At 44.5% G+C, this 22,973-nt stretch overlaps 1 protein-coding gene across 3 annotated transcripts in view; it reads left to right on the forward strand.

Annotated features, from left to right (window-relative positions):
- Window positions 1-22,973, forward strand: part of LOC115094942 (meckelin-like) — a 53,730-nt gene that overhangs the window by 14,354 nt on the left and 16,403 nt on the right. For all 3 annotated transcript variants that reach the window (XM_029608045.1, XM_029608046.1, XM_029608047.1), the window contains 9 exons: window positions 691-794; window positions 918-1,014; window positions 3,547-3,624; window positions 4,172-4,237; window positions 4,814-4,958; window positions 15,792-15,909; window positions 16,239-16,329; window positions 17,768-17,824; window positions 18,006-18,104. In XM_029608045.1, coding sequence (XP_029463905.1) covers window positions 691-794; window positions 918-1,014; window positions 3,547-3,624; window positions 4,172-4,237; window positions 4,814-4,958; window positions 15,792-15,909; window positions 16,239-16,329; window positions 17,768-17,824; window positions 18,006-18,104 — 855 coding nt within the window. The remainder of the gene's footprint in view (window positions 1-690; window positions 795-917; window positions 1,015-3,546; window positions 3,625-4,171; window positions 4,238-4,813; window positions 4,959-15,791; window positions 15,910-16,238; window positions 16,330-17,767; window positions 17,825-18,005; window positions 18,105-22,973) is intronic.

Consider the following 22,973-nt stretch of genomic DNA (forward strand, 5'->3'; position numbering starts at 1 on the left):
GACGATCTGCTTGTCCTCGCCTCCTTCCTCTTAGATTCTACAGATGTGCCTGCTGCCTCCACGCTCCCCTCGCTTTTCCGGTCACCCTAGCCATGATTCAAAGCTGAGTGTGGCCGCCCGTGCCAGTCAGCACAAGAGGATGCAGCTTCCAGGGGAGGTTTCTCATACCAGCTCTTACCTCACTAGACATCTCTTGGGAGGTTCAAGTTTCTAAACGTTTTCAGATTAAGAGCCCGCGACTTAGTAAGGGAGCAGGGCACAGTGGGGGCTTGGAAGGCAAGGTGGGCAGTGCTAGGGGAGGGGCCCCCCACAATAAATCTGTTATCGGATGAAGTTGTGTGAGTCTGCAATAATTGGGAAGGGTGGGTGGGTGGGGTTAGACGCAGCCTTTACACTGCCCACATTGAGTCATTGGAGAAAACCAACTCCCCCGTGTTGTGCTGTGGACTTGTCTAGGTGCCGATTCTCTGCATGAAGTTAAAAGTGGTTGGAAACAGGGTTATTAGTCGATTTAACACTCTGTCTGGCTGGAAAGACTGTAATGTTATGACAGGTAAAGAAATGTGTAACTTTATTTTTCTCTGTCATAAAAAAAAAAAAAAAAAAAGCTTTTCGTGAAGTCCATCCACAGTCTGGAATATTCCAGGACATGCTCCTTATTTCACTTGTGTTCTCATTTCTTTTCTTCAGGATTACAGCAACCTGACTGCCTGCCAGCTTCTGAGCAATATGGTGATCCTGAACGCCTTCTCCCTGGACAATGAGGCCTACAGGCTCTATAAGGCATTGCCCCCGTGAGTCCCATCGCTGCCTCTGTGGATCAGAAGGCTTCACCGTGAGCTTTGATTCACAGTGTTGCGCCTACGCTCATCTTGGATGTTCTGTTGAGACGTAAGAGTCTGCTTTTCTCTTTGCAGGAGCACTAGGTACCGTCCGGAGGTGATGTATTCCAGCAGTGGGGCTGACCTGGGAAGCACCGCTCCCACAGGCCTCTCCTTTCAGAAAAACTCTCAGGCAAGTCCCTGCAGGACCAGCTCCAGGCTAGTTGGTGCCCTGTAGGAAAACTGAAATGAATGTCCCCCTCCCTTGCTGGCATATCTCAGGTACAGCTCTCCCTCCTTCAGCAGTAGCACATCTCCACCACCCCCCTCGTACACCCCTTCATTCTGCTCAGCACTGGTATCCACACTGCATTGCCCAGCATCACTCGCTCGCTCTCTCTCCTCCTAGCGTCCTCTTCTCTCTCGCCCCCTTCTTGCACAGTAGCGCATCCTGCTTTTTCTCACTTCCCTTCCTCCTCCTTCATGCCGCAGGCTGATCCTGCTGCACCTACCACCAGAGAGAAGTCTCCTTCCTTCTGCACAGTCTGCTTGCAGACATCATATGGAAGGGGGCAGTGCCGCCCCCTTGAGCACGGTGCCCTGTGCAGCTGCACAGGTCGCACACCCCAAGAGCTGGCCCTGGGGTAACTGAATATCAGATTAACGGGAAGCTGGAGAGATGCGCACAGACGGTTTCACTAGAGGCAGAAGGACAGACAAATCTATGGGGGAGATCCAGAGAGAGGAAGACAGAGAGACAGACAGAGAACAATGGAAATGAACATCAGCTCCCAGTCTGAGAACTAACTGTGTAGCCATCTGATGTCCTTTTTGGGGGGCAAAGCAGTTTCCTTCTGCTCCTCTCGGTTTTAAGCCTCTATTGAGCTCTGGCACCAGAAGCCTTCATTTACTTCCCCTATTTTCAACCCTGGCTTCAAGTGATTTAAGTGACAGTTTTTGACCAGGGGCCACAGAGTGTGGCTCCCTCCGGGACCCCAGGAAGTCTGTATCCTGAATCTAGCCACCAGCTGTCACCATTTAGCAATGGCTGAGACTGTGGGGCTGTGAGCGCCGGCTCCGCTGAATGCCCCAGCCCTGCTAATGCACTGCGCTGCCATCAAGCTGCCACCTCCACACCCCGTTCCCTCACTATACTGAATGCCTCTAGTATTCATCTCTCAGGGTATCTTATCTCTAAAAATATCCCTTCACGTGCTCAGGAAGAAATGTCCCCACCGGCTGTTAAACAGACCTCAGACGAGACCCATCAGCTAAAGCCACAGAGACGGTTTCCAAAGCAGCTGCTGTTCTGTGCAGTAAAATCTTTATTATCCAGCTGGTCCCTGTGCTCCCTGCTCCGGTGCTCTGGTCTGCTGGCCATGCGTCTGTGTGTAGCAGCTACTTACAACGTTTTCCATAGAAAAGACCCTGACGTCTTGGACTGCACAGGCTCAGTAAAAAGAAGCCATCTGCGTGTGTCCTGACCTCTCTGAATTCCTCCATGCGCAAGTAATGACAATAAGAACCTTTTTTAATGTATATTCTGCCTTTCATGAAGGCAGAATATACATTATTATACATTATTATATATATATATATATTATATACAGAATATACATGCCTTTCATGAAGGCAGAATATACATTATTATACATTATTATACATTATTATATATATATATATTATATACAGAATATACATGCCTCTCATGAAGGCAGAATATACATTATTATACATTATTATATATATATATATTATATACAGAATATACATGCCTTTCATGAAGGCAGAATATACATTATACATTATTATATATATATATATATTATATACAGAATATACATGCCTTTCATGAAGGCAGAATATACATTATTATACATTATTATATATATATATTATATACAGAATATACATGCCTTTCATGAAGGCAGAATATACATTATTATACATTATTATACATTATTATATATATATATATTATATACAGAATATACATGCCTTTCATGAAGGCAGAATATACATTATTATACATTATTATATATATATATTATATACAGAATATACATGCCTCTCATGAAGGCAGAATATACATTATTATACATTATTATATATATATATATTATATACAGAATATACATGCCTTTCACGAAGGCAGAATATACATTATTATATATATATATATTATATACAGAATATACATGCCTTTCATGAAGGCAGAATATACATTATTATACATTATTATATATATATATATTATATACAGAATATACATGCCTTTCACGAAGGCAGAATATACATTTAAAAAGTTGTACGCAGTTGTACTGAAGTTGTATGAAGAAGAATGTGCTCAGAAGTGGGCGCTGATGTTCAGGCACAGCCCAGGGCGCCTTGTTACATCAGGGCCTGCGTGACAGAAACCTTTCAGTTTCTCACAGGGAAAGGCCTGCACTTGTGTCTGGCAGTGCTAGGAAGGAAGGGCCAAGGCTGGACTCGCTGCCCGTTGGAGCATTCACGTCAGGTGTGAGATCCTTGGCTGCTGCTGCTGCTCGCCTCCGCGTGTCCTCTGTTTGAGGCAGGGTACAAAAGCACCAAGGTCTGAGCTTGTCAGCGGTAGCTCCGAATTTCACACCTGTACTAATTCAGCCCCTTTTGTGCATCTGCTTCCATCTGGACAATCGTCTTGCACCGATGTTTCGGTTTCAGCATTCTGTATGTTTCCCCCCAGATGCAATTTAAGGTAGCAACGTACGATGTCCGTGGAAACTTCCTGGGCTGGGAAGATGTCAAAGGTGGAACACTGCAGGTAATGAAAATGTATTCTGACCCTTCACAGGGCTTTCTTGGGCTGCGCGCTAAGACATCATGGGAGTCAATATTCTCGAATGCCCCTCAGTGCCAATACCTGCAATATTTATTGAGCACTAGGCCAGGCACTCTCCCCCTGGCCCCATAAGATTCTGCATGCACAAGGATCCTGCTAGTTTATCTGAAACAGGGGGATTCGTTTCCAGTTTGGGGTATCCATCATGAAAGTTCATCAAATATATCTGGTCTATGACTCGGGTTACTTTGCCTTTGAACGATTGTAGTGAACATGACTGCCTTAAAGTGTCTTACAGCAAGCAATGTCTCCGCTGAGAGGCTTCCCCTCTGATGGGGTATCAGTGCTGGGTGGGGGCTGGCTCTGGAGACAGCATTGTGCTTGGTAAGGAGACCGATTGCTGTGATCTGTGGGATATGTAAGGTGGGGCAGGAAGGGTTAAGGGGCTTATTACTGTAGACAGAACATGGTCCTGGACCACTGAGACCAGCCTCAGTGCTTACTGTAACTTGTCCTTCTAATTTGTTAGATGTGCCCAGACAGTCAGAAACGTCTGGATGCTGCATACATCTTTGGAACATCCTACAGCCAGTCAGTGAGTATTACTCATGGGGGCCTGCGGTCTAAAGAGTTACACCCTTGTGTGCTAACATCATAGTGCCAGATCAGAACTACAATGGAAGACGCTACTTAAAGAAATCTCTGGGTGAGAGAGGTCATCCCTAGGGGTCGGCAAGCCTTTAATGTGTTTTTCCCAGTATTCTTCTTAATAACAAACTATACAAAACAAAAGTAAAGCCATCTCCACCTCAGGTTAACAATATCTAGATGACACCTTTAAACAATAAAATCTCTGCTCTCTTTTACCACAGTGACAATTACTCTATAACATTAGAAGCTTCCAATTCTCCTCTTTCAAAGTATTCCTTCACTCTCCATTTATAACAGCAAAAGGGTCCAGAGGCAGAGCTGAGATATGGATTAAAAAGATCTTGGTGGCTCAGTCTAGAGGGACCAGCAGCTCCCATTACCCTGCTCTTCCTCAGCAGTATCACCCTCTGGGTCAAAGGCATGAAGGTCCCTCTGTTTCTTATCTGTAAAAGTGATTTGCGCCCTTGCCTGGTGTTTTTCTGGGTTCTCCTAGCATGAAGTATCTTGTGTGTTTTTCCAGTGCACCTTCCAGTTGTCTGACCTTCTGAGGCGGGTGCCGGAGCCTATATTTTATGAGTTATTCCTGCAGTACTCGGATCAAGGAGGAAAGATCCTGCTGTGGCCTGTCCCCGTGGAGAATTCGAACCTGCCAACCACCAGCCAAAGTAAGAGTCTGGGGTCAAAGCCACGGGGCATCATATTGAAAGGGGATAAGAATCAATGGGTGGAGAGAGATGATGAATTAGCAGAAATATTAAACAAATACTTCAGTTCAGTGTTCACTAAGGAAGACCCTGGAGAAAAATCGTCACTTGTTATCAAGACTGTAGAAGGGGTGGAGTAGATGAAACTCCATTTATGGAAGATAATGTATAGGAAGAGCTAAGAAAACTGAAAGTGGATAAAGCCATAGAGCCTGATGAGGTTCACCCCAGAATACTGAGGGAACTCAGAGATGTGCTGGCGGGTCCACTGTGTGACCTGTTCAATAGATCCCTGGAAAAGGGTGTAGTGCCTAGTGATTGGAGAAGAGCAGTGGTGGTCCCGCTTCACAAGAGTGGGAGAAGAGAAGAGGCTGGAAACTAGAGGCCAGTTAGCCTCACCTCGGTGGTGGGAAAATTAATGGAGACTCTGCTGAAGAAAAGGATAGTAAACTATCTATAATCGGGTGGGTTGCTAGATTAGAAGCAGCATGGATTCACCAGGGGAAGGTCCTATCAGATGAATCTAATTGATTTCTTTGGCTGACTAGAGAACTGGATCAGGGAAGAGCACTCGATGTAATTTACTTGGATTTTAGTAAAGCTTTTGATACAGTCCCACATAGAAGACTCATCAACAAAATGAGAAACTTGGGAGTCAGCTCCAAGGTGTTGGCGTGGATTACAAACTGGTTGACGGACAGAAGACAATGGGTGATGGTAAATGGAACCTACTCTGAAGAGAGAGTGGTGTTAAGTGGAGTGCCTCATGGATTGGTGTTGGGACCATTTCTGTTCAACATCTTTGTGAGCGACATTGCAGAAGGGATAGAAGGTAAAGTTTGACTATTTGCGGATGCTACTAAGATCTGCAGTAGAGTGGACACGACGGAAGGAGTACAGAGAATGAGACGGGATTTAAGGAAGCTGGGTCGAAGATATGGTAGCTGGGATTCAATGCCAAGAAATGCAGAGTCATGCACTGTATGCATTGGGGGGTGAAGGGTTGATGTACACAAAGCAGGAGAGACCTTGGGGTGATAATGTCTAATGACCTGAAGTCGACGAAGCGGTATGACATGGCGATAGCCAAAGCCAGAAGAATGCTAGGCTGCATAGAGAGAGGAATAATTGGTAAGAAACGGGAAGTGATAATCCCCTTGTACAGGTCCTTGGTGAGACCTCACCTGGAGTCCTGTGTTCAGTTCTGGAGCCCGTATCTCGACAGAGACAGGATGGAGGCGGTCCAGAGAAGGGCGACCAAAATGGTGGGTGGTCTCCATTGAATTACTTATGAGGAGAGGTTGAAGAATCTGAATATATATACCCTGGAGGAGAGAAAGAACAGGGGTGATATGATACAGACCTTCAGATACTTGAAAGGTTTTAATGATCCATGGTCGTCAACAAACCTTTTCCATTGGAAACAATTTAGTAGAACTATGGGTCATGATTTTAAAACTCCAGGGAGGAAGACTTAGAACCAATGTCAGGAAATATTTCTTCACTGAGAGGGTGGTGGATGCCTGGAATGCCCTTCCGGAGGAAGTGGTGAAGACTAAAACTGTGAAGGATTTCAAAGGGGCATGGGATAAACACTGTGGATCCCTAAAGGCTAGAGGATGGGAATAAATAAGAAAGCTTGGGGGTAACCTGCACGGAGCGGTAGTTACTATCCTTAACAGAAACGTGGGGGGTAATCTGCACGGAGCAGCAGTTACTACCTTGAGAAGCTTGCTGGGCAGACGATGGACCATTTTGGTCTTTTTCTGCCATCATTACTATGTTACCACTGTGCAGTGTGCACTGCAAGGCCTTTCCCTTATTTCCCCACAGTACAGACTTCAGTCCTTTTACTGAATTATATTAACAGGTCTATACAATCAGAAGTAGAAATAACAATAACAAAAAAACCAAAAAATAACTTAAATACAGGAGCATACAGGTACCCATACTCCTGTATATCAAACTTTAAACAGATTGCACAGTTACAATCAAGAATTGAGAAAATTAGATAAAGATTGTCAGATAGGATGGACTTGCTTTTTCTGATACAACTTATCTGCTACAGCAACTTCATATCTATACACCATACATATAGCGTTCCACCAAAAAGTGCAATTCAGCAGACCACTATCCTTCCAATTGCTAAGCACCATTTGCAACGCATGTGCAAGAAGAATATCCAACAACTTACATTGTTTAGCAGTAAATATGGCATGAGTGGCATAAGAATTTAGAATGATTATTTTATAAGCTATGGGCAGGGGAAGGGGTAAAATTCTAGTAACAAACTCCCAGACTTGAACCCAAAAGGGATGTATCTTGGTGCAACCATTTAACATATGTTGTAATGTACTAATTCGCAATGCCGGCAAAGGCTAGAAGCATGCAAGCTTGCTCTATACAGTCTTACCAGTGTAATAAAAAATATAAAGTCTGAGACTCGCCAAACATGATATTCTCATCCACTGCGTCCAAAACCTCTTCCAATTAAGAAGCACAGGTTATAGCATTAACTCCTTCTCCCAAATCACCCTCAGTCTTAAACACTGAAAGGAAGAATGAGTACAACGCTCCTTATAGAATATTGAAGCCTTGTGACCTCGGGAGAAAAATTTAAGACACGAGGAATAAAGCTCTGGATTGTTAGCCAAAGAATCCATGAGAGGGACAGCCTGCTTTATGCGTTTATATTGCTGAGACAGAGGTAACTGATAAATTTGGATAGCATTCGCTTACAATCTGTTATCTGCTGAACAGTCCACATCCCCTTTGCCTGCCACACAGACCAATTCATTATCTTCTTATTAATAAGTAAATATGGATTATACCGTAATGGAGAGCACTTATTGAGATTCCATGGCTTCTCCAACAATTTGTCTAAAGTGCATAAAGCCAAATAAGGTGGCATTGAAAGGTGGAATCTTTACAAACTGAGGGGCTCTCATACCAGGTATTAGGCTCAATGGCAACGGAGCAACCATGGCTTTCTCAAGAGTTAAGACAATAAGATAGTGGAAATCTTCTTCATTTAAGAGCCATGGAGCCCCATACGGTAAGAGGAAAGCATAATGATAACTTTGAAAGTCTGGGAGACCTAATCCACCCTGATCTTTCTTTAATTTCATCCTTTGCAAAGCTATACGCGGAGGTTTCAGCCTCCATAAAAATGCGGCATAGATTGATCTAGAGAAAAGTGGAGGAGATATACTTAAAATGTAATTTATTTGTGAGGCTAGCACCATCTTAATAGCATCAAGCCTCCCCCACCAGGATAAATATAATGGAGACCATCGAGGAATCACTTCCTGCAGTAATTTTGTGATTTTCAGCATCAATGCTTCCAACATGAGATCAGTATCTAGTATAAAAGTAATCCCCAAATATTTCAAGCCTCCAGGGGACCATTTATATTTGAGATCGGAGAGAGAAGATTGAATAGTTAAAGTAGTAAGCAATGTGAGTTCAGTTTTATCCCAATTCACTGAAAAGCCTGAGAAGGTTGAAAATTTCTCCATTGAAGTCAATAATTCAATGAGAGTACACTCAGGGTAGGATAGAAATAACAACAAGTCGTTGGCATAAGCAGCAACCTTATAATCCCAATCCCCAACAAAAATCCTAGTGATTTTACCATTTTGCCGAATAGCAAGAAGAACCAGCTCCATGGACAAAATAAAGAGCAACGGAGACAGGACATCCCTGTCTAGTACCTCTATTCAGAATAAGACCATTGGAAAGAACACTATTAGCCAGAAGCCTTGAGTATGGATTATTATATAATACCCCAACATATCTAATAAATGATTCTCCAAAACCAGACCATGTGAGAACACTGAACGTGTATTCCCATTCTATCCAATCAAATGCTTTTTCAGTGTCAATGGACAGAGCCAACGATGGAATCTGCTGAGATTTAGCAATTGTGATTAGGTCATAAAATATTCTAGAGTTATCAAAGATTTGCCCGCCCTTCATAAATCCAAGCTGATCTGGATGGACCAGGTTCTCTAAAATCGAATTAAGTCTTGTATTCTAAAATTTTAGAATAAATCTTACAATCAACATTTAAAAGCAAAATATATCTATAATTTTGGACCGATAATGGGTCTCACCCAGGTTTTTCCAGCAATACTATAGTAGCTTCTAAAAAATTATCAGTAGCCATCCCCACCTGTGAATAATGAGAGAATAAGGCATTAAGTCTAGCTTGTAAAAAGAATTTGAAGGTCCGATAGAATTCCACCAAGAATCCATCAGGGCCACAGATTTACATGAAGGGAGGAAATTAATAGCCTGCCAAATTTCCTTTTCACTTATCAGGGAATCTAAGTATCTCTGATCTTCTTCTAATAAACAAGGAGACCGTAACTTCACAAGAAAAGAATCACAATCTACTCTGGCTTTTTCAATGTCTGAAATCTCTCAATTATATAGAGTTTGATAATATTGCTGCAGTTGATGTAGGATATCAAAATCTTAAAACAGTAGATGTTTCAGAATCTTTAATCTCACCAACTCCAAAAGTAAGATAAGTCGGTTTCTTATTGTCTTGCTTGACTTGAGGAAAAGCCATACTGAGAGAGAGGTTACACAAATTGTGTCGCCATTATAATAAGACATTCTCAATGAGTGTAATAGTGTGATTTATGGAAACACAGCTGTGAAAGAGAAAAACAAGGCAGATGCAAGATAGTCTAAGGACTTTTTTATTTAAATAAATAAGAGAATTTTTGATATACACGTCTATATAAAGATATTAAAAAATAAAGGGGTAGATTTTCAAACCGCGCGAATTGGCGTACTTTTGCTGGCGCATCAGGCGCAAGCAAAAGTACGCGGGATTTTAGTAGATACGCGCGTAGCCGCTAAAATCCTGGATCGGCGCGCGCAAAGCTATCGATTCCGTATAGCCGGCGCGCGCCAAGCCACGCAGCCTACCCCCATTCCCTCCGAGGCCGCTCCGAAATCGGAGCGGCCTTGGAGGGAACTTTCTTTTGCCCTCCCCTCACCTTCCCCTCCCTTCCCCTACCTAACCCACCCGCCCGGCCCTGTCTAAACCCCCCCTTACCTTTGTCGGGGGATTTACGCCTCCCGGAGGGAGACGTAAATCCCCGCGCGCCAGCGGGCCGCTAGCGCGCCGGGACGCGACCTGGGGGCGGGTATGGAGGGCGCGGCCACACCCCTGGACCGCCCCGGGCCGTAACCACGCCCCCGGGCCCGCCCCCAAAACGCTGCCGACACGCCCCCAAAACGCCGCGCCGACCAGGCCCGCCCCCGACACCCCCCCCTCGCCAAACCCCGGGACTTACGCGAGTCCCGGGGTCTGCGCGCGCCGGTAGGCCTATTGAACATAGGCGCACCGGCGCGCAGGGCCCTGCTCGCCTAAATCCGCCCGGATTTAGGCGGATTTAGGCGAGCAGGGCTCTGAAAATCCACCCCAAAGGTTGGGGGTGGATTATTAATGATTATAGCTTAAAGGCACATTACATGGTGGTAATGGCAAGAAATTGTGTATGAAACTTTCCACTCTTTCCTTAAAAAATGTCTTCTCATTGGAGGTTCTTCATTTGAATTATTAAGAATCAAACAAAGGAGTATTTATCTTATATAAAGTTGAAAAGGAATTAAAAAAAAAAAAAAGCACTATTAAAAAATTAAAAAGTAAAGGGATAAATTTTGGAGTTGGTGAGATATAGAGTAAAATCCCTTTAAAACTTACTGGTGCATAGTAGTTTGGTATTTCAGAATCTTTAATAGCATGAATTCGAGATCTATTTTTTAACAGCTAAATATTGTGCAAGAAGCCTACCAGAATGATTGTTCCCTACATAATAATGGGACAGCCGCATAAAAATGCTTTTTCCGGCCTTCTGACTAAGCAATGCATTATACTTATATTTCCATTTGGTTAAATGCATTAGAGTGTCAGGTAGGCCCTTTCAAATATGTTCTGGCGTTAGTGCAGCTATTTCTATTTCTAGGGCAGTCAATTTTAGGTCACTTGACTTATTTTTATGTGCCACATAACAAATGATCTCGTCATGAAGAGTGGCTTGAAATGCCTCTCATACAATCAGATAAGGGATTTGATCTGATTCATTGAAAGTAAAAAAACTCCGGGATCAACTGAGACACTTTTTCCACAAAAACGTTGTCATCCAATAACATAGTATTCATTCTCCAAGCAGGGGGAGTGTCGTGTAGATTGCAACAGGGAAAATGACAACAGCATGATCTGACACCAAGATAGGTAAAATGGAGAATTTATTACTTACCTGATAATTTCCTTTCCTTTAGTGAAGGGTAGGTCAGTCCCAAGGAGTGGGTTATGCACCTTTGCCAGCAGATGGAGGCAGAGCAAAAGCTGACATCGTGACATCACAGTCATATAGCCCACCAGTATTTTCTGGAAAAGCCAAACTGTGGACAAACTGTTTATACCTGAACATTATTAACATTAGGCAAACATTCATGTTCCCTGTACGTACCCGGATCAGTCCAGACTCCTGGGTTTTGCCTCCCCTCCAGGAGATGGAGACAGAGAAGTTTTAACAGACTCTGCCCTGATCCCTGAGGTGCCACCTACAGTCCGTCAGTATTTCTGTCTCCAGCAGATGGTGGAGGTGCAAAACCTACAGTCTGTTAGTTAGTGAGGTGTTCTTAAAAAAAAAAAAAAAAAGGCAATTTAGATTGGCAGATTGTGTGACTTAGAAAACCTCTTTAAAAAAAAAAAAGAAGACAAAGTTTACTACAGGGACTTGAAGAATTTTCCTTGGAGCCTCCCAGGGAGTTGCCAGGTCCTGAGGGGACCATCCCCCCCTAGTGATAGAGGCTGTTAAGGCTAGGGGGTCGAGGACCCTGTTGCCTAGTAAGTGCCGCTTTGGGGGTGATACTGGGGAGCCCGGCTCACTCACCCCAGCAGGACCAGCAAACACCAAGGACTCAGGAACAGTGCAGGTTTGAAAAAAAAAAAAATAAATAAATAAAGCTTTTTTTTTTTTTTAATTTTCTATGCGATCGGGCTCTCCCTTCTCTGCCGGCTCCTCCGTCCCGTGCGTCTACTGTCTTTTTTTCTCAAGGCCAACTTCGCCGCGTTCCGGGACTCCTGCGGCCATGCCGTGAGAACAGTTTGCCGGGCCTGCGGCTCGGCACGCACGCGGTTATTGCGCGACAGCTTGTGCTCCTCGTGGCTCCCCGGAGGGGAGGGCACCTCCATTTTGGCTGGGAATAAAGGGGGGAACATTCACACAGCGGCAACGAGGATGCAGAGACCAAGGGCTCTTTCTTCTAATCCGTTCCCGCTGAGCGCGGGAATGGATGCCATTTTGAGCACCTTCAGGGCTGCCACACAAACCACGGTGGGGGAGGGAATTCTCCCACTGCCTTTATCCCCACAGCAAATGGCTCCGGGGGGGGGGGGGGGGATCACAGAAGTGAGATGCGGGTGCGGCAGAGGACAGCCCCAAGGGGGCTTCTGATTCCTCCTTCTCCTCCTTTTCGTCGGATTTCATAAGGCCTATAAGGCCAGAAAGTCAGTGAAGAAGCAAGCAGGGGAGAAAAGTTCCTTCGATTTGCCCATATCAAAGGCATGGAGGTGGTCCAAAGCTACAGGTAGCGCTGGTGCATCAAAGAGTAAGCGCCCCTTACATTCTGTGGCACCTCACACAGACACAGATTCCTCTTCTGATACTTCGGACCAGGATGATCAAACTCTGCCATCCAAACCTCCGCTGGGGGTAGATGGAGATGCAGATCAGCAGCAGGATTCATCACAGACTCCCCATGTGGTTGAGGGGGATGACTCAAGGTGGACTGCCTTTTTAAGAAGGAGGATCCGGGTCCCCTTATTCCAGAATAGGAACGAAAGATCATTTGAAAAGTGGATACGCAATTACTATTACATCAACCTTGCAGGCATACAATAAGCCCTGCTAACGTCTATTGCCCCTGAGGCAGCTCTCGACCAAAGAGCGAAACTCGGCCAGAGTCGGGCTAATTTCAATAAAGGGCATTTTATATACACTGATCTCCGCTTTCTTCACTGCTATACAGCTAACTGGATCGGCTTCCGATTTGTTTTCTGGGTCCATCCCTGTTACAAAAAATATAAATGTAAAAACATAAAAATAAAATAGAAGAAAAATTTACATAAAATTGAATTAATATAAAATAAATAAATTAAAAGTAAATTTTTTAATCTTTAACCAAAAACAAGAGAGAGAAAAAGTTAGTGCCTAAAAAACTGTTTAGGATGCATTTTTAATTTATTTTCATTGGATTTTATCATTTAATAGAATATTGTAGGTTATCTGGAAGAGGTAGGTTTTCATTTGAATTGCTTTCTGTTGGACATCTGACGGAGTGAATTGGGTATTGAATTCCAGAGAAGAGGACCTGCAACTGAGAATGCACGCTTTCTTATAAAATGTAATCTAGTAAGCTTTGGCGATGGGATTTCCAGAAGATTTTTTTGACATTCACCTAAGGTGTCTGGCTGGTTGATAGATGCGGAGGGTAGAGCAAAGCCAAGTAGATGAAGGGTTATAAATAAGCGAGTGAATGATTGTTAAAATTTTATATTGGATTCTTGATTTTATGGGGAGACAATGGAAGGATTGAAGTACAGGTGAGATATGGTTTCGTATGGATGTACCTGCTAGAATGCGAGCTGCCGCATTTTGAATCAGTTGTAATGGTTGCAAAGTAGAATCTGGTAAACCTAAAATGAGAGCATTGCAATAATCTAAACTGGAAAATACTAAAGACTGAAGAACAGTTCGAAAGTCATGTTGGAAAAGAAGTGGACGAAGACTTTTTAATAAATGAATTTTATAAAATGATTTTTTTGTAATTGATGAAATGTGCTGGGTCATGGATAGATCAGAGTTAATTAACACTCCTAAATTATTAGCATGAGTTGTAATAGGTACTGAGGTTCCATTTAAGGAAAGATGAGAGGGAGGGCCAAGCCTAGAGCTGGAAATTGATGTGAGATAGACAAGTTCAGTCTTAGATGTATTCAATTTAAGACGGTTGTGAGAAAGCCAGGTGTTGATGGTATTGAAGTATAATGTGACTGAAGATAAAGTGGAAGACTGTTAAATGGCACGAGGAACTGGATGTCATCAGCATATATTTTGAATTGGGCGTTTAATGATGATAGAATGTTACACAGGGGGAGTAAATAGATGTTAAACAGTATGGGAGATAAAGAACCTTGGGGGACACCAGATGCAATAGTAAAAAGATCAGAAGAGTGGTTGCCTATATTAATCTGTTGTGTGCAATTTGATAAGAATGAGGAAAAAATTTTAAAACGGTATGTGTAACACCTAATGCTTGTAGTCCAGTGAGAAGAATCTTGTGGCCTAGAGTATCAAATGCCGCTGAAATGTCCAAAATGACGATGATGTAGTCTGTATTATTGTCAAATCCTCATATTAGAGTGTCGAAGGAGGCAAGTAGCAGAGTCTCAGTAGAGTGTCCCTTACGAAATCCATGTTGACTAGAATGTAAAAGGTCATTGTCTGTTAGGAACTCTGTAAGTTGGTGGAGGACTATGGATTCTATTAGTTTGGCTAGAGATGTTAGAGAAGCGATAGGTCTAAGGTTACTCAAATTATTATGATCTTTACATTTATTTTTGACTATAGGGAGAATAGATGTCTGTTTCAAACTGTCTTGAAAAATCCCTGAAGCGAGGGACTGATTGACTAGGACGCACAGAAAAGAACTAACAGGAGGTCCTAATGCTTTAAAAAAGGGACCTGAACAGGGGTTTTGAGGTGAATTGGAGATATTCAGTTTCTGAATAACGGATTGTATAGTGAGTTCAGAAACTGGGGTAAATTCAGACCAATTACTGGAGGCCTTATTGATAAATGTAGGATAAGATAAGTGTTTAAATTCATTTGATATATTGTCGACTTTTTCTTTAAAAAATGTAGCTATTTTATTACACATGGGGGTATCGTAGGTAATGAACTGCATATTATTTGTAGATGTTAAAGATCTAACAATGTTGATGAGGTCCCTAGGGTTGCCATGTGCTTTTGTAATTACCTTGGCATAATGGGGTTTTTTTTTAGCTAAATTTAATTCTTTATTGTAATGTCGTAGGGTGCAATGAAAAGTGTTTTTTGCCTCTGGGGTTTTTTTGCGCCGCCATAGGCGTTCTTTGTTTCTTAATAGTAATTTGAGGCTATGTAAAGATTCAGTATACCAGGGGGGTTTAGGTTTGAGTTTATTAAGAGAAGTTATGTTTAATGGGGCAATGACATCTAATGTTTTAGTAATTGTGGAGTTCCAATTGGCGACAGTATCGTTTATGTTAAGTTTCCACAACAGTAGGCAACTTAGGAACGATTGCGTCTATGAACGTGTCAGTATGAATAAACTTACGTTTATAAGTTAGCACATTGGAGTTTTTTACGGAAAAGGCATTTGCTAGATTTAATGTAAAAGAAATCATATGTTGATCAGACCAGGGTATGGGACTAATAGTAAGTTATGTTATAAACCGTCTTATTAACACCAAGCGGTGTACAGAGAACTCAGATTCATAAAAGCCATTAATTCATAGGTCATTAAAAAATGCCTCTGTTACATACAATTTTCAAAACACAACCAGGTGGCAGCAGTGGTCCTTTGAAATTATGGGATATCTGCCAGGCTGTGCCTGCAAGGTAGTGGGATGGTGATGGTGGTGGTGGTGGTGGAGAGGTTGGGATTGGGGAGGGGGATGGCGCTGTGCTTGCATGTGAACATGATGCCTGGTTCTGCTTCCCGCAGGTACTCTGGGCACCACCGCTCTGAGGAGGTTTTTCCTGGTGGATGGACTTTCGGGCAGAACAGGAAGCCTGAGCAATCAGCCCATGTCAGTCACAGTGGCAACAAGCCTTACCCTGAGGTAGGAAGGAAGCTTTGGGGGCAGAGCAAAGTATCCATTTCAGCAATCATGCAGGGACTTCCAGCACTGCTACTGCTTGCTTGTATGAGGCAGACCTTTATAAGTTTGGCAAGTTATCTGTCCAAAGACTGCCTTCCCTCAGGTATGGGCTTCCAGAAATTATGGGCTTCTGGCCATTTTCAAAGGAGGTGTCCGGGAAGGAAAATAACGTGTGCAGATTGGCTTTTTAAATCTTTGCACATCTGTATTAAAAATGAATTAGATGAGAGGTTCATTTGCTTGCACTGCCCCAGACTAACACCTCTGCTTCTCTCTCTCGGCTCTCACAGTGTACACCTGCCAATCGGTAAACCCGGAAGCCAGCCTCCTTTTCTGCTGACAGTGAAGTATGCCAAGGAGGATGCCAAGAGGAGCACCCAGGTGAGTGTGTGCAGGACCAGCATGACTGGCCTCCTCCGTAGGAGATCTGCAAGGAGGGGAAACAATAGGCCTTGCTGGGCCCAGATCAGCTAATGAGGGAAGTGGCTGAGGGACTTGGGATAATATCGGGGTTCAGACACACAACCCCAAAGTGCTACTGAACTCCACGCCCAAGCACAGCCAGCGCAAGAAGCAGAAGAAGAGCAGGCTTTACAGGGCTTGCTAGGCTGGGCCTGAGAGAGCTCAACCATGGGTCTCTCGTTGGAAAGAGAATGCCAGAATGGTGACTGGACCTGCCTGGATTTTTGGCAAAACTAAAGGGTGAGATCAAAATCTGACATCTCCAGGCATATTACTAATGTGTGCTGGTGCATGGCTGTGGGAGGCCACTGGATAGAGCAAGAAGCAGGTCAAGCAGTAATATTGTCAGACGTCCCTGCATTTCCGGGAACAACTTCTAGTTTGATTCTAGGGCTTTACCCCTCTTGCAGACAGAACCCTGTAAGTCTCTGTAGGAGGTGAGAGCCCAGGGGTGGGAAGGGAAGCCCTGCTCTCTGGGGTCTGCAGCATGCCTGGGAATGGATATTTGAGGTAAGCATGCTGTTGCTATGCTTGGACCCTACCTGTGGAATTCTCTACCTTTTGCATTTAAGAGAATTAAGAGATTATAAAATATTCTGTAAACAGGTCACAGCTTATCTTGTCTATTAGTCTGTCATGTGTTAGAAAAATACAGTGACGACCCCAGCCTGGGGCATTCTGGCATCTGCAGGGTAGCAAGCAGGGAATGCAGTGGGGATGAAAACTTCCAAAACCAGGACTGACCCAAAAGTCTTCCTCCTTGAACTGGGTCACTCGGACAGCTCTGGAGACGATCGTATCTTGTGTTAGAGCGACACGACATTTTACACTTGGCTGTTACTCTGCGCTATCCTCTATGTGTGCCTTCCCTATATTATTACTTTGTCACAGCTGCCATGCTGAGGCTTGTCCAGATGCGTGAAGTTCTCTCTTGGGAACCCACGGAAGTTCTGGTTCTCGGGTGGAACGTGGCACCGCGAGGCTCTGGTGGGAACGTTGCGTTCATCCAGCCCTGGTACAGCTGTGTCCACTCTTGTTTTCCTAACATCTGTCTGAATGCATTCTGGCAAATGCAGCCCATTTATTTATTTATCGTCTGCATGTGTTCCTTGCCAAAACGCCATAATGCTCCAAGCGAGCTACAACATAAGAAGGGAAGAGAATAGCATTAGTCCTCTCTGTAATTACTCCAGTTCGCTGTTCACTGTTAGAACTCTGTGTCCAGTTCTCGTTGGCACCTTTGGGTTCTGCCACTTGCCTGTGACATTATGCCCTCATAAGAACCCTCTTCCCCTTTCTTTAACAATATGGTGGCATTGAGTGTCACTGATCCATGCTCTTGTTTTGATTTGTGCAGCTCTCATTTGCAGTATCCTACACGCAGAGCCAGGAAGCGTTTAAGAGGGACACGGATGTGAGTATTGCCACCTGCGCGTTCCCAAAGTGCCTTTGTTTGAAAGTGGGGGCCTCGTACTTTTGGGGGTTGATGGGAGAAAGGACGGATTAAGTACCTCAGACTTTCTCTTAGGAATTGTCCCAGCGAGGGGGATTATTTGAAATCTGTGACCTGTCCTTGAGTCTAATCTCTCTGACAGATTGCCCTGGCTGTCCTGGGATCCCTCTCATTTTTGTATGCCATCATGGAAACCAGCAGCTGGGTGCGGAGGTCCAGGCTTCAGAACGTCGGCGTCATGGTAAGAAAAGTGGTCTGCGACGTTACCGGGGGAGAATTCCGCGTACCCAGATGAGATCTCTGGTTCACCTGCCGTGCAGAGGCTCGGCAGCTGCTCACTTTGGAGCTTACTTATTCAGCTTTTTCCCCATAAATGCAGAACAGGGGAAAAGTGTTAGTATTGGTTTAAAGTTATATGTGTTAATTTTGTGCGCTATCTAGGGCCTCCGGGCTAGGCGGCATTATAAATAGATAAACAGAATCAGGTCCTAGGGAAGGCCGTTTCCACACGGTGTTTTCCACACAGAACTGGCCTTTTACAAACCTTTCTGCCTGATATGCGGGTAGCCTTACAGGTGTATGCCGTGTTCAAGCAGCGTTTGCCTGGAATGAGCGGAGATGTCCCTGGTGGCAGAGCTGAGGAGGGGTTTGCACTTATCCGCATACTTTGGATTTTAAAAAGTATGTGCATTAGTTTTCACAGAAAATTTGTGCCGATGTTTGAATAGGAGTAACTTGTGCAGGAGGATTTGGTGGAATAATTGTAAAAGCTGGTTTATGTGCTTAAGTTCGCTTTGTAAAGCAGAGTTGCTTACTTGAAACAGGTGCTCTCCTAGGATGGCAGGATGTTAGTCCACACACATGGGTGACATCACAGGATGGAGCCCGGCAAGGAAAACTTGAGTCAAAGTTTCTAGAACTTTGACTAGGCACACTGAGCATGCCCAGCATGCCCTATACCACACGTCCACATGGGGTCCATCTTCAGTCTCATAATATAAAATTTACGATAAAAATAAAATAATAAACAACAGGAGAAACCCAACTTCGCGGGGTGGCAAGGTGGGTTTCGTGAGGAATATCATCCTACTGTCCTAGGAGAACACTTGTTACAGGTAAGCAACTCTACTTTCTCCTAGGACAAGCAGGATGGTAGTCCTCACACATGGGTGACATCATCTGATGGAGCTCGGCAAAGAAAACTTGTGTCAAAGTTTCTAGAACTTTGACTAGGCGCACTGAGCATGCCCAGCATGCCCTATACCACACACCCACATGGGGTCCATCTTCAGTCTCATAATATAACATTTACGATAAAAATAAAATAATAAACAGGAGAAACCCAACTTCGCGGGGTGGCAAGGTGGTTTTCGTGAGGAATATCATCCTACTGTCCTAGGAGAACACCTGTTACAGGTAAGCAACTCTACTTTCTCCTAGGACAAGCAGGATGGTAGTCCTCACACATGGCTGCTCCCCAACACAAAAAAGGGACCAACAAGCACTAACTAGGTGCCAACGGACACAACAACCACAGTGCTGTTGGTACCAGAGAGGGAGGCAGCCTGAACTCAAACAACGGGCCCTAGATGGGAAAGCTGGGTTCTACACCTCAAAGAGATTCCAGAGGACAGACTGGCTGAACCTACTATCACGCATCCCTATCTAGACAGTAATGTGATGTGAATGTGTGGAGAGAATTTCATGTCCCAGCATTGCAGATCTCCTCCACTGGAACTGCTCTTAAGTGGGCCACCGACATTGCCGTGGCTCTGACAAAATGAGCCTTGACATGACCCCAAGATGCAGTCCCGCCTGGGCATAACAGAAGGAAATGCAATCTGCTAGCCAATTGGACAGTGTCTGTTTGGCAAAGGCAACTTCCAATCTATTCCTGTCAAAAGAAATGAAAAAGTTGGGTGGATGGTCTATGGGCTTCTGTCTGCTCCAGATGGAAGGCTAAGGCTCTCTTGCAATCCAAACTGTGCAGTGCTCGTTTGCCTTGGTGCGAATGTGGCCTGGAAGAGAATGTTGGCAGGATGATTGACTGGTTAAGATGGAAATCCATCGCCACCTTAGGCAGGAACTTGGGGTGCGTATGCAAGACCACTGACCCTATGCGCTGAAGTGACTGCTACCAAAAATATGATCTTCCAGGTCAGGTACTTCAGGTCACAGGTGCACAGTGACTCAAAGGGAGCTTTCATCAGCTGAGCGAGCACCACATTGAGGTCCCAAGACACAATGGTAGGCCTTAGGGGAGGCTTCAACTGAAGCAGACCCGCATGAAGCATACAACTACCATCTATGCCTTGGTGGTATGCACCAATTGCACTAAAATGAACCCTGACGGAGTTGATTTTTAAGCCAACCTCAGAAAGGTGTTAAAGGTAGTCAAGCAGATTTTGTGTGGGGCAGGAGAAAGGATCTAAGGCCTTCTGCTCACACCACACGGAAAATCTCTTCCACTTCAGCCCATAGGACTTTCTAGTAGAAGCTTTCTAGAAGCTACCAGGACCCGAGACACATCGTCAAAGAGATCAAATGGCTGCAAAATCAACCTCTCAATATCCAGGATGTGAGCACCAGGACATGGAGGTTAGGATGCCAGAGTCTGCCCTGATCCTGTGTGATGAGATCTGAGGAAATCCCCAGACTGATCAGTTCACGAATGGACAACTCCAAAAAGAGTGGAAACTAGATCTGTCTCGGCCAATGAGGAGCTATGAGGATCATAGTCCCTCGGTCCTCTCGAAGCTTCAGAAGAGTCTTTGTTACTAGAGGAATCGGAAGATACGCGTACAGAAGACCCTTGCCCCAATGGTGAGCAAAGTCTTCTGATTCTGGTTCGCCGTCTGACCTGTACAGGGAGCAGAACTGAGTCACCTTCCTGTTGCAGGGGGATGCGAACAAGTCCACGTCTGGGCATCCCCAGAGACAGAAGATCCGATTCGTCAGTGACCACTTGGGTGGCCTGAAAGTCCGACTCAGTCTATCCGCCATTACATTATCCATTCCGGCCAGATAATTGACCTGGAGCACCATCCTGTGGAACAGAGCCCAGGACCAGATCTGGACCGCTTCCTGACACAGGAGGTACAACCTTATGCCTCCCTGCTTGTTGACATAACCATATTGCTACTTGGTTGTCTGTATTGATCAGTACAATTTTGTTGAACAGCTGATCCCTGAAAGCCCATAGAGCATACGTGATCACCTGGAATTCCAGGAATTTGATTTGACATTGTGCTTCCTGAGCGGACCAAAGCCCCTGGGTGCGGAGCCCCTCTGCATGGGCACCCCACTTCAGTTTGGAAAGATATTTCCTGCTTCAAATTCGAGAGAACTTGCCACCAGGACAAGGAGTCCCAGAGGGTCCTGGGTGGCCTGGCGCCACTGAAGATCCTGGGAGGCCTGGAGCCACTGCAACCTTAAGGTCCATTGGGTTCTGCACATGTGTAAGCGTGCCAAGGGAATGACATGGACAGTTGTGGCCTTGTGGCCCAACAGCCTCAACATGCGCTGAGCTGATACATGCTTGCTCTATTGAATCACTGCCACTATGGATGCTAAGGTGACTGCCCTGGAGCGTGGCATGAAGGCCTTCACCTGAGCTGTATCTAGCAGGGCTCCTATGAAATCCAACTGAGGTGACGGGCTGAGGTGGGACTTCAGGTAATTGATTACAAACCCTAGTGACTCCAGCACCCGGATGGTTAAACGCAAGGACCGAACTGCCTCTGCCCGATAGGTGCTCTTGATCAGCCAATCGTCCAGATAAGGGAAAACATGCAGTCCAGTCTGCAGAGGTGCGCCCCCTCCATGGCCAGGCACTTTGTGAAGACACATGTGACCAACGCTAGCCCGAACAGCAACACTCTGTACTGGAAGGTCTTTATGTGACCTGTAAAGAACTCAATGTGAGTGTAAGCATCCTTTAAATCAAGGGAACATAGCCAGTCCCGTTTTTGCAGTAGTGGAATCAGGGTGCCCAGGGAAACCATCTTGAACTTTTCTTTTCTTAGAAACTTGTTCAAGGCCCTCAGGTCTAGGATGGGACGGAGTCCCCCTGTTTTCTTTGGAATCATAAGAACATGAGAACATGCCATACTGGGTCAGACCAAGGGTCCATCAAGCCCAGCATCCTGTTTCCAACAGAGGCCAAACCAGGCCATAAGAACCTGACAAGTACCAAAAAACTAAGTCTATTCCATGGTCTGACCCAGTATGGCATGTTCTTATGTTCTTTTTACCGTTGCTAATAAGATCACCCATTACTCCCATATTATATCCCGCCAAACTTGTTTCAATGCCTCACTTCCTTCCTTTATACATACTCCTCCTTCCCTCCACCACTCAGTCATACTCTCATTGCTACCTTATTCCCTATGCTCCCACCACGCCTTATCCACTATGCAGCTGCATAATGACACTTCATTAAACGTATTTTGATATTACGCACACAGTCGCCCCAGTTGTTGTTCCCCTATTTATATATATTATGTTACTCTATGATTAAGCATTTCACTATTTATTATTGTTGAATTGTTGACCTGTTCTATATTTATTGCTCAATGTTCTATGTTCGATGTAACGCCATAGCTGCGACAGTTATGTTCGATTGTAAACCGATATGATTTGATATCTTTGTTCAAGAATGTCGGTATAGAAAAATTCGAAATAGTAATAGCAGTGGCTATTTTCTAAGTCAATTCAATTAATAGCAGGTAATGGACTTCTCCTCCAAGAACTTATCCAATCCTTTTTTAAACACAGCTATACTAACTGCACTAACCACATCCCCTGGCAACAAATTCCAGAGTTTAATTGTGCGTTGAGTAAAAAAGAACTTTCTCCGATTAGTTTTAAATGTGCCCCATGCTAACTTCATGGAGTGCCCCCTAGTCTTTCTACTATCCGAAAGAGTAAATAACCGATTCACATCTACCCGTTCTAGACCTCTCATGATTTTAAACACCTCTATCATATCCCCCCTCAGCCGTCTCAGAAAGTACTGGGAGTAGAATCCCTGCTCTCTTTGCCCTGGTGAGACAGGCTCGACCACTCTGGCCGTTAAGAGGGTGTAGAACTCCTGCCACATTACCTCCTG

Source organism: Rhinatrema bivittatum, chromosome 7 (assembly GCF_901001135.1).
Source record: "Rhinatrema bivittatum chromosome 7, aRhiBiv1.1, whole genome shotgun sequence".
Taxonomy (NCBI): Eukaryota; Metazoa; Chordata; class Amphibia; order Gymnophiona; family Rhinatrematidae; genus Rhinatrema; species Rhinatrema bivittatum.